The sequence below is a fragment of the Plasmodium chabaudi genome, assembly GCF_900002335.3.
Source record: "Plasmodium chabaudi chabaudi strain AS genome assembly, chromosome: 11".
NCBI classification, from domain to species: domain Eukaryota; phylum Apicomplexa; class Aconoidasida; order Haemosporida; family Plasmodiidae; genus Plasmodium; species Plasmodium chabaudi.
In genome coordinates this window covers 974,048-991,345 of record NC_030111.2, presented here as the reverse complement: position 1 = coordinate 991,345, position 17,298 = coordinate 974,048, and the positions used below count along the sequence as shown (strand labels likewise).

At 23.6% G+C, this 17,298-nt stretch overlaps 5 protein-coding genes across 5 annotated transcripts; 3 read left to right on the top strand and 2 right to left on the bottom strand.

Moving 5' to 3' along the window:
• Positions 1 to 1,849: 1,849 nt before the first annotated feature.
• Positions 1,850 to 4,069, bottom strand: PCHAS_1127600 (phosphatidylcholine-sterol acyltransferase, putative; the record flags this gene model as incomplete). Its single annotated transcript, XM_740044.2, has 1 exon — positions 1,850 to 4,069. The coding sequence occupies one exon, from the start codon at positions 4,067 to 4,069 to the stop codon at positions 1,850 to 1,852; it is 2,220 nt and encodes a 739-aa protein (XP_745137.2).
• Positions 4,070 to 5,737: 1,668 nt separating this feature from the next.
• Positions 5,738 to 6,166, top strand: PCHAS_1127500 (conserved Plasmodium protein, unknown function; the record flags this gene model as incomplete). The annotated part of the gene is made up of 1 exon (XM_740046.2): positions 5,738 to 6,166. The coding sequence occupies one exon, from the start codon at positions 5,738 to 5,740 to the stop codon at positions 6,164 to 6,166; it is 429 nt and encodes a 142-aa protein (XP_745139.2).
• A 369-nt stretch (positions 6,167 to 6,535) lies between these two features.
• Positions 6,536 to 10,676, bottom strand: PCHAS_1127400 (RAP protein, putative; the record flags this gene model as incomplete). Its single annotated transcript, XM_016798633.1, has 3 exons — positions 6,536 to 6,742; positions 6,869 to 6,919; positions 7,077 to 10,676. 3 exons carry the CDS (start codon positions 10,674 to 10,676, stop codon positions 6,536 to 6,538), a joined length of 3,858 nt encoding a protein of 1,285 aa, XP_016654015.1.
• Positions 10,677 to 12,395: 1,719 nt separating this feature from the next.
• On the top strand, positions 12,396 to 13,535 carry PCHAS_1127300 (DnaJ protein, putative; the record flags this gene model as incomplete). The annotated part of the gene is made up of 1 exon (XM_728753.2): positions 12,396 to 13,535. The coding sequence occupies one exon, from the start codon at positions 12,396 to 12,398 to the stop codon at positions 13,533 to 13,535; it is 1,140 nt and encodes a 379-aa protein (XP_733846.2).
• Positions 13,536 to 15,018: 1,483 nt separating this feature from the next.
• Positions 15,019 to 17,034, top strand: PCHAS_1127200 (nicotinate phosphoribosyltransferase, putative; the record flags this gene model as incomplete). The annotated part of the gene is made up of 1 exon (XM_734738.2): positions 15,019 to 17,034. The coding sequence occupies one exon, from the start codon at positions 15,019 to 15,021 to the stop codon at positions 17,032 to 17,034; it is 2,016 nt and encodes a 671-aa protein (XP_739831.2).
• Between the last annotated feature and the right edge of the window lie 264 nt (positions 17,035 to 17,298).

The following is a 17,298-nucleotide window of genomic DNA, read 5'->3' as shown; positions in this document are numbered from 1 at the left end:
TATTTTTATTTTAACATATATATATATTATTCATATATTATTTAAAAGTTTTTTTATGTTATTATTTTTATTATTCTATTATTTTCCGTCATTAATTATTATTACAATATGAAGCAAATACAAAAATGGTAAAAATTGTACATATATATTTTTATATATACTTACATATTATTATATAGTAAAAATGATGATAGTATATACTTAAAATTATATATAATATGGCATTATGTATTTATTCATGTAAAATATGTAATTATTAAAAAATTTATGTAAGGTCGTATTGGATTTATAAATAAATGACGTTATTTCCAATGGTGCTGAAAATACATTCCGTTATAGGGGTTTATAAAATATATATTATACTTATACGTGTATATATGTATATATTGTTTTTATATTATTTTTTATGTATTGCATATTTATAAATAATGGTAAATCAAACGTATCGTAACATATTAAAAAAATTATATAGGGAAATAATAATCCCGTATTGCCATAGAAAAATATTTATTTGGTATATTCCCCACATATAATTTATATATAATTTCAAATGTATTGAATCTGTGCTATATCATTCATATAAATATGAACCTTATTTTTTCTTATCAGCCTCCTTTTTTATTCTATATATTTTGTGTGCTATAATGAATTTAATAAATATTTTTTTTATAAAATTTATATTTTACTCAATATAAAAAAATTATGAAATACAACAGATACAATTTTTCTGCTTATAAATTCGTATTATTATTATATAATTAAAAAAATGTATATAACAAATATACATAATATATAAAGTAAAACGAATAAATTTAGACTCCAAATACTTAAAAAATAGTATAAAATTAATAAATATTTATCCTCTTAGAAGAAATTACATCGGTGTGCTGAAATGGCAATGCCTCCTTATGTTCCTTAATAATACTACATTAAGTTGTAAATTATATATTGTTGTAATATTTCCCATTTTCGGTATATAATTGATTTTTAAATATAAAAAAAAGTATTAATATATTTTATGGGAGTAAAAATTATATATAAATACTTTTATTATATTCGTATATATTAAAAAAATATGTAATATATATAATAAACTTATAAATGCCTTTGGTATATTTTGTCTTTCACAAATTGGTACTGTTTTTTAAGGAAAATATATCATTTAAAATTCTTATAATAATAATTAATATATTGATGAGATATTAATGTAGTTAAATTAGTATAAGCCACTTTAATTTATAATAAGCAAATAAAAAAGTTGATAAGCAATATTATGCAGATTTACAATGAAAGTATAATTACTTCCTTATCTCGTATTGTAATTGTTAACACACATAATGAAAGTATTCGGCAATTATCTGTATGCAAATGTTGTAGTATCCGTTTTTTTATCATCATATATATTTAGATTATAAAAAACGATTTGTATATTATTACATAAAACAACAACTTCCCATACATTCATAATAGCTCATGCTACAACACAATGCTTTAGTAAAAAATATATGAATTAATATCAGAAATGATATAATATACACAAAATAATTATGTAATGCAAATGCAAAAAACTAAAAAATATGACATTTAAACAAATCCATATTAATTATTGTATGCTCGTCCACATATATAAACATACACAAATGATGGATATGTAAAATAAATACAAAGTTGAGTAAGCATAAAAATGTGAATTTTTTTAATTAGAAAAGCATAACTTATAATAAGTTACATTATTTCTCGGAAATTTATAATGGAAATTATAAAACATAAAAAATATTTCTCCATCTTTATTTATTTCATATACTGATTTAAGATCCATATATTATTTCATGTGCTAATACTATGCACATTAATTAGTTGTATTTTGATCTATGATATTGTATATGTAATCACTAACTTTACTGTTTTTTAAAATTCCAAGATGCTTATAATATTCAAAGTGCTTAGTTTCCTTCACATTCTGGAGTTTTTTACAGGCCTCTAAACTTTCCAATGAAATTGTTTCATCGCCAATACCATAATATATTATAGGATCCTGATTAAGGTGCGCATCTTGGTAGAAGAGCATATATTCGGTGGTTTTTTTTCTAGTGGTGCTGTACAAGCAATATGTTGGAATACCATGATCTACTGAAAAAAATCGATCGGTGTATTGGATATAATTTTCATATTTTTCCCTCAAATCATCATTTAACAATTCGTGCCAATTTGATAATGTATATGTCTTTAGATTTACGCCTTCTCTGTCAGTGTAACAACTTTCGTTATATATTCCACACTCGGTTACTATACTTTGAACAAGCTTCTCATCAATTGGCAACTCACTCATATTTATTATTACAACGATTTGATCCCTGTCATAATATTTTCTATAAGGTAAAAGATCAAATATGGAGCCTATACTATGTGCAATAGTTTTCATTAAACTTCCAGATATCGATACTTTAAGAATATTTCTTAATTTTAAAACGGTATAATCTTTATTAGTATAAAGTAGTGCTCTAATTGCCTTAATCGAGCCAGCAAATGGTACACTAATATGCATTACAATATTTATATGTTTTTTTTTCCATTCGTCATCTACAAATTGTGATAAAAAATAATTAATAAATAACCCACCTAAACTATGACCTACTAAATTGACTTTAGTTTCGTTTTTCAGTTTATATATATATTCAATGTGTGACTTTAAAACGTGATATTTTTGTTGTGAAAGGGGGAATCTCCAATCATATGGGGCACTTAATATATCTTTTCCATCAACATATTCATTTTTCAAAAATTTATCTGCAATAATACCATAATATCTTGTTAAGCGCAATGGTCTATTTCTTATATAATCTAAAAACGCAACACCTTTTGTATATCCATAACTCTCAACATTTATAATTACACCTGGTTTGTTGACATATATTTTATTTTCTCTATCATAATCTAATTTTAATGTATCAAATAAACAATATACATTTGATTTTAATGAAGACATTCTGCTTAAACTAAGCCATATTCTATAAGGTTTAGAATGTAATACTTTTGAACTACAGCTTTCAATTTTTGCATCATTATATTCCGCAATTAACGTACTTCCTCCAAGCCCTGGAATTAAATAGACACTATTCTTATTCTTATTCTTATTATCACTAATAGTACTATTATTTTCTTTTGAAGATCCGACAATCTCTATATCATCGTAAGCATCATCGTATACATCATCGACAGCATCATCCTCTGCATTGGTAGATGTACTTTCCCAATAATAGGAATTTTCATCTTTTTTGAAATCCCCATATTTTTCTTGAATCATCTCATTTGTTTTTTCTTCTTTCGTCATTTTACTTGGATCTTTACCATTTGATTTATCTATCTCCTCCACAATAGATTCATTTTCTATATTAGCGTTTTTTAATACTTCTTCTTTTTCTTTATTTTCTTCTGTATTTTCTGATATGAGCTCTTTATCCTCTTCTTTTTCTTTATTTTCTTCTGTACCTTCTGATACGGGTTCTTTATCTTCTCCTTTTTCTTTATTTTCTAATACAGCACCTGCTATTATTTCTTTAGCAATTTCGATTTCTTCGGCTACAGTTTCTTTAATCTTTTCTATTTCTTCTGCCGCAGTTTCTTTTATTTTTTCGATTTCCTCGGATGTGACTTCTTTAATTCTTTTTATTTCGTCTGAAGGGTCATCATTATCAACGGTCTCTTCTATTACAGTTTCCTTATCGATTGCTGCTTCTTCTACTATAGCTTCTTTAGTAGTTGCCATTTCACGTTCTATCACTAATTCAGGTGCCGATTCGTTATTCAACAGATCTTGGCCATCATTTTTTGACTCTTTACTTTCGAATTCGACGATTTGTTCCGTTTCTTCAATGTTTGTTTCATTTAAAAAACTCCCCCTTCCTTCTAAATTCGGAATTTCCGTATTTTTATCGGATCCACCAAAAGATACTTTATAAGGTGATTTTAATAGCACATTGATGATGCCCCCAATTGACGGATTAAACGAATATATTAATGTCAAACATATGCAGTTATATAAAATGATTATAAAAAGAAAGGTCCGCATTCTTTCAAATTTATGTCAATAATTTTTTTAATGATAAATATATAAAAATTATATGTATAGTATATTTATTCTACAATAAATGTTTAATTATACAAAATGTTTATATATATACTATCTTTAAATTGGTGGTTATGTGAATTTCTTTTTCATTTTCTCAAATTAAGTATATTATTATATGGTTAATTTTAATTATTTTATAATATTGACATAAAAAACATCAAAAAGTATATATAAAAATTAAAAAAAACATTTAGAGACAACTTATCATATAACAAATTTAACATTGAATTATATACAAAATATTTAAAATATCGATTTTAAGAATTTATTAATACTATTATATTTTTTCGTTAAATCCAATTTAAAAAATGTATAAAAAATTAGCATCGATTTTATATGCATATAATATAAAAGCACTTCCTTTATAATAATATATTTTAGCATATTATTACGTTGAATGAAAAAACATTAAAAAATATTTCAATGACAATGTTCATTTTTGCATGCCCTATTTATGTGCTTTATTTTTTTTTGTTGGAACTACATATAATTTAGTATATTTTGAATTGAAAAAAATATAACACATGCATGCAATTTTATGTATTTATAGAAGTAATGTATACAAAATTCATATAAATTATAATTTCTCATATATATAATTTATGCTAAATTCGAATGAAAAAAATATATGTAATATATGAATAAAAACATAACCATGCATTTTAAACGAAAGCACTATACAATTATGCATATGTAGTTAGCATTGGCTATGTGTTGTCAGATATGCACACAATGCATGGTAATACTTTTTATTGTTATATTGAAATTATAGGAGAAATTGTACAAATAGATTTCGATACAAAATGTTGTAATTGCATATATATGGTGTTCTAAATTAATTAAAAGATTTAATAGGAAGGTTGCAACTATGGATTATATGGGAACCTTTTGTGAATGAGAACTTATAAGTAATAATTAAAATATTCAAAGGAATATACATATAAAATAATATACAACTTTTTTGCATTAATATATACAATGGAAATTTCCATCTTTTAAAATTTGAAACATTTTTTATAAAGATATTTTATTAATAAATAATGTAAATACTTCGAATATATCGATACACATAATTTTATAAGCAATATAAAACATTGAGTAACAGCATAAAATCTTATTAATATTTAATAATTTTTTATGGCAATAATAATACATTTATTTTCCTCACAATAAAATTCGTGGAGTAATGCTACCAGTATTTTCATAACTTTTATATTTAGTGTACAACAACAATGATTTTTAATATAAATATTTTGTCTATCAACATCATATTTATTTATAAAATATAGTATAATATGGATTTTAGGGTTTTAAAGCATTCATAACAAAAAATTCTGAAAATATTAATCATATTTTATTCACAGTTACACTATGTAAGTAAATTCTTTCTTTTAAATTATATAAATAAAAATAAACAACTTAAAACTTGTGTTTTTTAACAAAACATATATATTTTTTGTTTTATTTAACAAACTAGAAATAAATATGGATACTATAGGTATATTTTTATACATAAAGTAATCTATGAGAAATGATAACATTGTAAACAATATATTTATACCTATTTATATAATTTTATGTGAAGTTGGAAACATATAAGAAACCAAAATGTATGGTATTACATATACAAATAACTTATTTGCATCCCATTTCCAAAGTTACATATATCAAACATTATCGAGGTTTTACGGGTATACAGATTCTTCATTTCTATTAATTTACGATTTATCCAACAACTTTTTCTGCATTTTCCCACACTCAATAGCCGAATGCAATTTGTATGCATCGTTTCATTCAAGTATATGTACATATATATTGAAATGCTTATGTTATTGTAATAAATGTGATTTAAATGTCGAAAATGAAATTGCCTTAAGAATATACAAAAAATTAAATCTTGTTAATATACAAACTAAAGTATATAGGTTATATTTGCACAGTAATTATAATTTTTTTCCAAATATTTTTTTAACACAAAATGATAAAGAAGGTATTCAAAAGTTTATTATTTCCGTTAGGAAGGAAGAAACAAATTAATAAGAAAATACGAAAAAAAATCTATAAAATAATAAAAAAGGCACAAATAAATATTAATAAAAATATGTAGACATATGGAAATCCACAAAAAAAAGTTATCTATATTATATTCATAAAAATATATACAAATGGATATGCTACTGAAAACATTAAAATGTTCTTAATTTTTTCTTTTTCTTTTTTGTTTGTTTTAATTTGTTATTTCATTGCCTTTTTGATGATTCAACGATTTTATATTATTATTAACAATTCGAATACACGAAATATACATTGTATATCGTCATTGAATAAACTTATCAATGCATAGATATTAATATATAACTAATCATTTGCACAAAATGAACATTGTAAGTGTTTCTTATAATGTCTTTATGATTCCATTTTATTTTTCAAATATTCTTTTTTCTCTTCATTATTTTTTAACTTATTCCATTCTAAGTATGGAATTAAAATTAGTTTATATTTTTTGCATAGCAAGTAATATTTTATTAGATTTAGGCAATCAATGTTTTGACATGATCTCTTCATGTTTCTGTCGTAGTAATAATGGTTGTTTCCATTGATCTCGACACATATCTAAAAAATAAAAAATCCGATAAAAAAATTAATAGTATAGGATAATACTTAATGTATACGAATGACTGAAAGAAAGTTATTATTATGTTGCTCACTAATATAGATTCATTGTAATTTTTATATTACCGAATTTTGTATAACAATGTCGACGGTATAAATTCCATCAAGAAATGGGACCTTCAAAAAAAATTTAAAAAAAGCAATAATAAAGAGAATAAATAAAACGATGAAGCATGTTTATTGAGAAACCAATATAAGGGTATATTGTAGTTATGCATCGAATTATCTCTCTCTATATATACATGTACGTTTTCCAAAATTCACATAGCATTACCTCGCACTCCATATCGTTTATCCCTAACAACCGAAATGTTGAGAAAACATCCCTGTGGAAACTCGATGAATGAATTGACGAATTATTTCTTTTATCAATAATATGACACTCTTTTGCGTATTCAACTAGCTGTTCATTTTTAGTCTCTTTTTCTGGAGTATGAATCAAAAATTGCATATAAAAATTATATTTTTCATATGTGCTTTTATTATAAAAGTTGTTTATATATTTAACGAAATAAATTATGTTATTTAGTATGTGTATACTTTTTTCACTTAAAATATTGTGTATTTTAAAAAAATCGTAACTTTTTTTTTTATTAGTTTTTGTTTTATCATCATTTATGTAAATTCTTGAATTATTTAAATAGTGCAATGGGTTTTTTATGCAATTTATTGCTTCGTTGTTATTCATGGAATGAGTTTCAACAGGCATAGATATGTCTTTGTTTATATAATATTGATATAAATATTTTATATATATATTAAAATAAACATTAAATATATACAGCTGATATATCGAATGAATGGGAATATGAAGTGATATATTAGAATTTTTTTTTGTTAGTATTACATTGTTTTGCTCACTGAAATACCAATAATGGTTTTTTACACTTGGACTACCCATGCTATTACTTATATCCGTTGAACAATATTCATTGAAATTATCGATATCATATTTATTATTATAATAACTCATATTAATATTTTCGGAGTGTTTTTCTTCAAAATAATTAAATATATAATGATGAAAAGACTCTAGCATTTTATTTATATTTTTAAAGTGTATTTTATCAAAGCCTAATATAATATAGCTGTTTAATATATTTGGAATAATGTTAATTATTTTATAACTTGGGGTGAAAATAAAATTAGACAAATTTTCATTTATTTTTTTCAAGATAGATTTTAAATTGTTAACCATGCTTATTTGATTACAATTTTTTAAATTATTATCATTACATTCATTTATGAAAAGGAGTTTTTCATTTTCATATGGTGTTTTTATATTCAACATACCATCCTTATTTTTTAAAGACAATGGAATATCATCATATACATTTAAATTTATACCAAATATATTTAGCCTTGATAATGATATTAGCAAATTTATGCAATCAAAGAAATGTAAACCGTTTAAATTTTCAGTAACTTTTTTTAGACATGTTTCTATAAGTAATAAATTTCTATATTTCATTTTTGCAAATGAATTTAATAAATTTATATATATTTCTGGTTTCTCTGGTTTGTTTTCTATATTGTATTTATTTAAAATTTGTAAAAGCATATAAATTATTTTTTTATTATTCAAATTTTTACTATATATATTAAATAGTGAAATAAATGTATTAATATTATTTTCATCATGTTGTATTTTTAAATTCATATTATTTCTTTCATTTATGTTTTCGCTTTTTTTGGATAAGCTGCTGTGTAAATTCTCGTAATTCATATTATCATCTTCGTTTTGATTTATTTTTCTGGTGAAATTTTCGGTTATTTTTTCGCCAGTTTCCATATCATCGAACGAGATAGCATGCAAATTGTTCATGTGATATCTCTCTTTGGTAGTTTGTAATTCTTTAACAACATTGATATTATTTTCTCCTTGTTTATTTATAATTACCTTTAACTTTTTAGTGACAATATCATCTATATGGTTCTGCAACTTTTTAATGTGTAACTCTTCAAATATTTTATTATCAAAAGTGCTATTTATTTGGTGTAGATAATAAAGTATGCTTGCCAAATTTTTTAAACTACATGAACTATATAATCGGTGTAAAGAGTTCATTATAATAATTTGAACAATGATATTTGTTAAGTTATTTAAATTATCAAGTATCATATTTGAATATATTAAATCTTTATGCTTATTTTTATGATAGTTTTTATTTAGATCATTATTAATATTGTAAACAAAAACATACATTTTCATCACATTAATTATTGTTTCCATATTAAAAAATTCTATATTATTTTTTAAATATAAATAATACAATGCATCCACGTCTTTAGACATGTAATTGCAAATTTTTATGAACTCACTTATGCTTTGTAAATCACTGCTTTTTGTTTTATAAAAATCAGAGGAATAACTTCGGGGTCTATTTTTTTCTAAATTATTTTCTTCATTTTGTTCATTTTCAATATTCTCAGAAATTCGTTTTTCTTTATTTTTTGATTCGAAATCGTAACAAAATGATTTACTTTTATAATATTCATAATTTAACAAATTAAAAATTCGTTCACATATGATATCAGGAATATCTTTATTTGTTATGTCATTTCTATGTTCAGAAATATAGTTCAAAATAAATTTTAGTTTTTTTGTTTTTTCCTTTGATACGGTATGCATTTGGTCAATTATGATATCTATATCGTCAAATAATTTACTGTGTGCAGATTCATATTGATGACTTATGTTATTAATATCCTCTTTGAAACAATCTATATTATTAGCATTAGAACTTTTGCTATTATTTACTCCAGTATAATAAATTGTCATCATAATTAACACGAGATCATGGATATTGCTTACATTATTATGTCTTAGTAAAAACAATTTCATAATATTGTATAAATACTTATCACCTGGCTCATAGATAAGATGAAATAACAAAGTAATATATTTGCAATCATTTTCAGTTGGCTTTTCTATATCTATGCAATTAAAATAATATATCAATTTTAATTTATTTAGAAACTGTTTATTGCTAGTATAATTTATTTTTTTTAATAAACTGATAATGAAATATATTTCATTAAATGTTACATTTCTAATATAAACGTCCACATGCTTATTACTATCTAAAGTCAATTCTTTGATTTCATATATTTCCTTTTTTAAGCCATTAAATTTGAAAGAGTTTCCTAAAATACCGTACCCATGTGATTCATTACACTTTTTACTATCATCATTTATGCATTTTTGCACAGTATCTATATCCTTTCCAGAACTATCATTATTCTCTTGTTTTATATTTTCATGTTTTTCATTAAAATCCTTGAATGTGTTAAAAATAAAACGGTTGAAATAATCATTGTGATATATTATATAACCTATTTTAATGTTCAAGATGTTTATCAACTTGTTTACTAATTGTTCATTAGTATGATTAAAATAATGAAAACTGTATAAAATATACGATATCCTTATTATATATACATTTTCAAAACAATCAATTTTTTCTTTTTTCATGTCTTCATTAGGAACCTCTATATCATTGATAATATTTTCTAATCTGCTCAACAACGCAGCATCATATAACTTGTATTTTATAAGTGTTTTAAAAATAAAATAGATTTTGTTTAACCCCCATTGTTCTTTTAGCGTTTTTACTCGATTTATGTAATTTTTAATAATATCTTCATTCACATTATATTCAGTTACATACTTTAAATTTTCAATAATATTTACTGAATCCAAATTCCTTATGACATTTTTATTGCATATATTCTTTAGGAAATTATTATATTTTTTATTATCCCCTGCACATTTTGTTTTTTTATTATTATATAGGCGAACATTACATTTTATTTTCCTTTCAAATTTTATTAAATCTGTTATTATTCTATTTTTACTAATTAGTATATTCATTCAGGAGCGTTGCAAGGAATGATTTCTTTTATCTTTTATTATGTTTAAAAAATATTTATAATTATACATATATTTACATTTATTGACAATCATTTGAAGATGTTATTCGTATTGCATATATCCTGTTTTTAATATTTTCTCGTTTTCTTTCTCTAGATATATATAGAGAGCGTTATAAATGTACATATACCTATATCGTTATGTTGGGTATTTTTCGAAATATTTTTTTACAAAAGTATTTTATTAATAAATCATGTAAATGCTTCGAATATATCGGTACACATAATTTTATAAGAAATATAAAACATTGAGTACCAGCATAAAAATTTATTAATATTTAATAATTTTTCATGACATTAATAATATATTTATACCTATTTATATAATTTTTTGTGAAGTTGGAAAAATATAAGAAACCCAAATGTATGGTGTTATATATCCAAATAACTTTATTTGCGTATAATTTCCAAAGTTACATGTATCAAATATTATCGAGGTTTTACGGGTATACAGATTCTTTCATTTCTATTAATCTATAATTTACTCATCAATTTGTTCTCATGTTCACACACTCAATAATTGTATATAATCTGTATGCATCGTTTCATTCAAATATATGTATATACATACTTATTTATAATTATTACATTTGTATAACAATGTATATATCCAATTATATGTAATACATTTCCCCTTTAATAATGATTTATGTCGAATTTTAGTATTTCATTACTCTAAATTACCGTTTTTACTGTTTTGGAGTATTTCGTTATTTTTCAACACCGTTGTTTTTGAATGTCTCTAAGTCTCCATAAAACAATCAAGTAACATGCTTTTACATAAATACGTAAAGAACATTTCCTTTCAAATAAAATTTTATTTTAAGTTAAAATATTTTTTGTAATTCTTTGTTAGAACAAAAAATGATGTAATAAAATATTGACTTTAATATTCGGCTTGCTTGTGCACTATAATATATATATAAAAGCATATTTGTATTATATATATATTTTTATTATTTAAAGCATAATAATTTATGGCCCATGATAGTAAAAAAAAAAATAGTAAAATAATAAATGAGCATGCCAAATTATTATTATTAATTTTTGAATAATAAAAAAAAATAAATAATACAATAGCGGAAAATTATGATTAAAAAAGAAATATTTAGAAATTTATATAATAAATAAAGGCGTATGATTTAAAAATTTAAATTCTAAAATTTCCAATTATAAAGTATAAGCTTTTGTATATATGGATATTTTTGTATACAAATATCCATCCATGAAAATAGCACCCAAATTGCCCATAAAATATTAATATATATATATAACTCACATATAAATATAATATTTTTACTTTAACAAAATAAAGAGCAACAAAATTAAATGTTTTAATTTTCAGAAAGGGCTTTATATACGGCATATGCCTTGAATATCATATTTGTGAGTCCGTAGAAAAAAGGTTATATATATAACTCAGCCATTCTTTATTTAGATACGATATATACATAGCCATTCAGGTAAAACATTCTAACCAAGCGTATCTTTGTATTTGTGGGCGTGCATATTATAACTATATCCGAATATTGTATACATGCATCCATAGCTATGTATACATATATATGCATAAGAATGCATTTACTTGTTTCTATTTCACCTAATAATTCCTGATATGCATCATATATACATGCCTTTACAGATGGATATTTGAAGAAACATGATAAAAAGAAAAATATATTTTACGCTAGTTATTTTAGCTGTTTTAAGCACAGTACAAATCGATAAAAAATGGAATAAATATGCAAATGCATGGTTTGGGCGTGGGGAACCAGAAGATGATGATTATAACCATACAAAATTATATAAGGTGCTAGAAGTAGATCGATATGCAAGTACTGAAGAAATAAAAAAGGCTTATAGGAAATTATCCAAAATATATCATCCAGATAAAGCAAAAGATAAAAACTCAAATAATCGTTTTAATGAAATAGCTGAAGCTTATGAAATATTAAGTGATGAAGAAAAAAGAAGGGCGTATGATCATTATGGATTAGAGGCCGCAAAGAATGTGGAAAGTAATAAAATGGATGATGATCCATCAGATCATTTTAATATTTATGAAAGTTTTTTTGGTGGCGGTTTTAGAAGAGAAGAAGTTAAAAAAGCAGAAAGTCTAATATTACCAATAGAATTGAATTTAGAACAATTATATAAAGGAGATATATTTTCGGTATATTATACAAGGGATGTAAAATGCATAAGAAGTGATGACTGTATTAAGAAAAAAAAAGAATGTAGTGGAAAAGGGTATAGGACAGTAACACAACAAGTTGCTCCAGGTTTTATTATGCAAAATAAAATAAGAGATGATAATTGTATAGATAGGGGGAAAGCATGGGATTCAAACTGCTCTTATTGCCCAAATGGATTAATTGAAGAAAAAAGTATTGAATTAACATTAGAAATTGAACCTGGAACTAAAAATAATGATAAAATTTTATTTGAAAAAAAAGGAAAACAACAAATTGGCCATGAAAATGGAGATTTAATTTTTCTTGTTCAAACAAAAAACCATAAGGTGTATGAAAGAAAAAATAACGATTTACATCAAACATATCAAATTAGTTTAAAGGATGCTTTAATTGGATTCTCAAAAGATATACATCATATTAGTGGTACACCTATTCATATAACCAAAAATACCGTCACTTTTCATAATGAAGTTCTTAAAGTACAAAATAAAGGTATGCCGATTAAAAATTCAAGTCAATATGGCAATCTTTACATTAAATTTTTGGTACAATTTCCTGATCAGTTAACAGAGAAACAAAAACAAGCCATTGCCGATTTGTTCTAATATGTTTAGTCCATGTATCTCGGTATCTATTATGTGCATTATGCACATTAATATGTGCTTTATAATGAAGTAATATATGGCGGAATGTTTTAATAAACCATTAATTATAAAATTACTTATTTTTTTGTAATACAATTTTAATATTTCTTCGGAAAATTAAAATGAAAAAGTTAATAAAATTACAAAGGAAATACTAATGCATGTGCAATATATAGTTAGAGGATATCTCAATTCACATATATGTATGCTCATGAATTTTATTTATAAATGGAAAAGTGTGCATATTATTTATTCTAATGCTCATTTTTTCCCTTTTTCATGCTATATATTGTTCATATATGCATGTGTATGCATATAACACTTCGTTTTTGCTCTGCATAATTCATTTTAGTACCTTTTTTTCGATTTTTTTCACTATTGATTTTTATGTATTTTATTGTTTATTTTAATAATATACTAATAACTAATATTAGGCAATGAAAACAATCAAAAAAACTTAATTCGTAAAAATAGCAAAATGAAAACTCTCCAAGCATTCAAAATTTAACTTTCTTAAAGCTATTCATTTGAGTTGGGTTTCGTAAATATATGTGGATATATAAACACATATATATAATGGTTACATATTATATATATGGGTACAATGGGGGTCTATATATGAAAACAGCGAAGAAGATCAGTATTCATATATATACCATAAATAATATGTGAAAATAATGTGGGAAAATTGCATAGTAATGGAATAATATAGTATTCAGAGAGCATATGCTTTATGATATGAATGGATTATATATGTATGCATTATAGTATTTTTTTATTTATTCCCACACAAAATAATGCATATATGAATTTGTGTCGTTCCTATAATGATGTTATTTTTTTAATTTAATTAAAAGTTATAATATAAAAAAAATTATATTATGAATATTCTGTAATACTAATTATTACTATTGTTTTTTATGCTTTTGATAAATAATTTATATAAATCCCATATATTTAATTAAACTCGGTGTAAAAAGATTAACGCATTTATATTAATTTTATTTATTTTTTTATAATAAAATTTTATATTATTCGATGAGATGATCTTGTTCGATTGCTAGTTTCTGCTAAACAATTAAATAGTTTACATTATTTTTTATATTGCATATTTACATGTATATGAATGCGAATGGTTACAGCATCCTTACGTATGTACATATATAATTAATAGTTCCTTCAAAGTAGAAGTATACAATTACTTTTATTCCGTATGCGATAAAACACTCCAGAATATTAATATATATGTCAAAATAAAATTTATATGCTCTATAATATTTTTTATTTTAAAACTATTTTATATTGTTTATTTTAATTTGCATTTTCCCCTTTTCTAAGTATTACATAGTGTCCCAACATTGTCATTTCGTAATTTTCCGATATAATAAAAAAACTAAATTCCGTTATAATATATATATATATATATATATACAATAAGAATAAAATGGAAAGCAAATGCAATTGTGATAAAAACCGATTATGTAATGGAAATAATGGAACAGATTTGAATGATAATATATGTTTAAATAAACAAGATATGGAAATGAGAAATGTAAATTCAGTTTTAATTAATAATATCACGGTCGCCCCAAATAACAAATCTATCTATGTAAATGATGTACATATAACAGAAGATGATTTAAAAGAACTTTTATTTTTGAAAAAGAAAAAACAGATGTCTCAAGATTCATGTAATAACCTACATAATGGCGCAATATCTAAAAAACCAATGGATGGGCATGAAAATGCCATAAATACAGTACAAATGATAGATAAATCTGTAGATAAAATGTCGTTAAAAGGCGATTCTGCATCTAGTGGAGTTCCTATCGAAGAACATAAAATTATATCGTCAATGAAATGTACCAACTATTTAATAGAGAATCGAATAAACAAAAGCTTAGATATGCCACATAGCAATAGTATGAACGCTCTTTTTATGGATTACTATCATTTGGTAATGGCATATACATTTTTTAGACAAAAAAAACATGAAAATATATCAGTCTTCGAATTATTTTTTCGTAAATGCCCTTTTAAAGGAGAATTTGCTGTTTTAGGAGGCGTACATGAAGTTATAAAATATATTAATTGTTTTCGTTTTACACAAAGACAATTAGAATATATAAGAAAAAAAATGTCACATTATGAGTATATCGACGAATTTGTTGATTATTTAAAAGGTGTAAATGGATCTCGTTTATCTATTCACAGTATGGAAGAAGGGTCAATAGTTTTTGCAAATGAGCCATTAATAACATTAGAAGGACCATTATTAATATGTCAGATATTAGAAAGCGCTATTTTAAATTTAATAAACTATCCTACTTTAATAGCTACAAATAGTATGATGCATAAAATTTCTATAAACCAAAAAACATTAGCTGAATTTGGTTGTAGAAGAGCTCAAGGGCCGGATGGCGCATTAAGTGGATCGAGATATGCTTATGCTGGCGCCGATTTTACATCAAATGTATATGCATCTTTTCTATATGATATACCTATATTAGGAACAATGTCACATTCATTTATACTATCGTTTAAAGGCGATCAATCTGTACCTAATAAATATTTAGATAATCATGATTTTTTAAGCATAGTAAATAAAAACAAAGAAATTGTCCATAAGTTATATGATTGCAAAAATGCTAATGAAAGTGAATTATTGGCATTTGTGGCTTTTGCTCAAATTAATCCAAAGATGTTCATTAGCTTAATAGATACATATAGCACATTAGAGTCTGGAATTTTCAACTTTCTAATAGTAGCATTATCGTTACATGAAATAAATTATAAGCCTATTGGTATACGTATCGATTCGGGTGACTTAAAACAATTATCAAATGAGTGTAAAAAAATATTTATTGACATATCAAGTAAATTAAATGTTCCTTTTAATGAGCTCAAAATTTGTATTAGTAATGATATTAATGAAAAAGTAATTCAAACTTTCAATCAAGATAAGCATCATATTGATATGTTTGCCATTGGAACAAATTTAATAACATGCCAATCACAGCCATCATTAGGTCTTGTTTTTAAGTTAGTGCAGATTAATAATCAACCATGCTTTAAAATAACAAATGAGAATATAAAATCGAATTATCCATATAAAAAAATGCTTTATAGATTATATACTGAAGATGATTATGTATCAGTTGATTATATACAACAGTGCGATGCACCACAACCTTTGCAAAACAAAGAAATTACATGTATTGATATGCTAAACCAATGCAAAAAAATAGTTATTACACCCAAACAAATCGAAAATAAATTATTGCATGTATGGGATAACGGAAAATTATTAATCACCTTCAAGACAATACACGAAATAAAACAATATACATTAAATGAAATAAAAAAATTAAAAAAAGACCATTTTTCTACATATGACCCAATACGATACCATCTTCTCTTTTCTGAAAGTTACTACGAACTATATAAAAAATTAATTTAAACAATATTCACTTATAAAAATGGTGAAACCTCAAAGATTTGTTCCATTTTACTAGTATAATATCATTATATGCATGACCTTTGTTGAATGAATAATTTTTTAATTTTCCGAGTGGAAAGAATTATACCGATGCAGAATATATTTTGTGTTTTTTTTATTCAGTACTTATTTTCATTCTATTTATTATTTTTCCCCTTATGGGAGCATAGGATATAAATAAACACGAATTTTACTTATCTACACGAAAAACTGTTCGACGTTGCT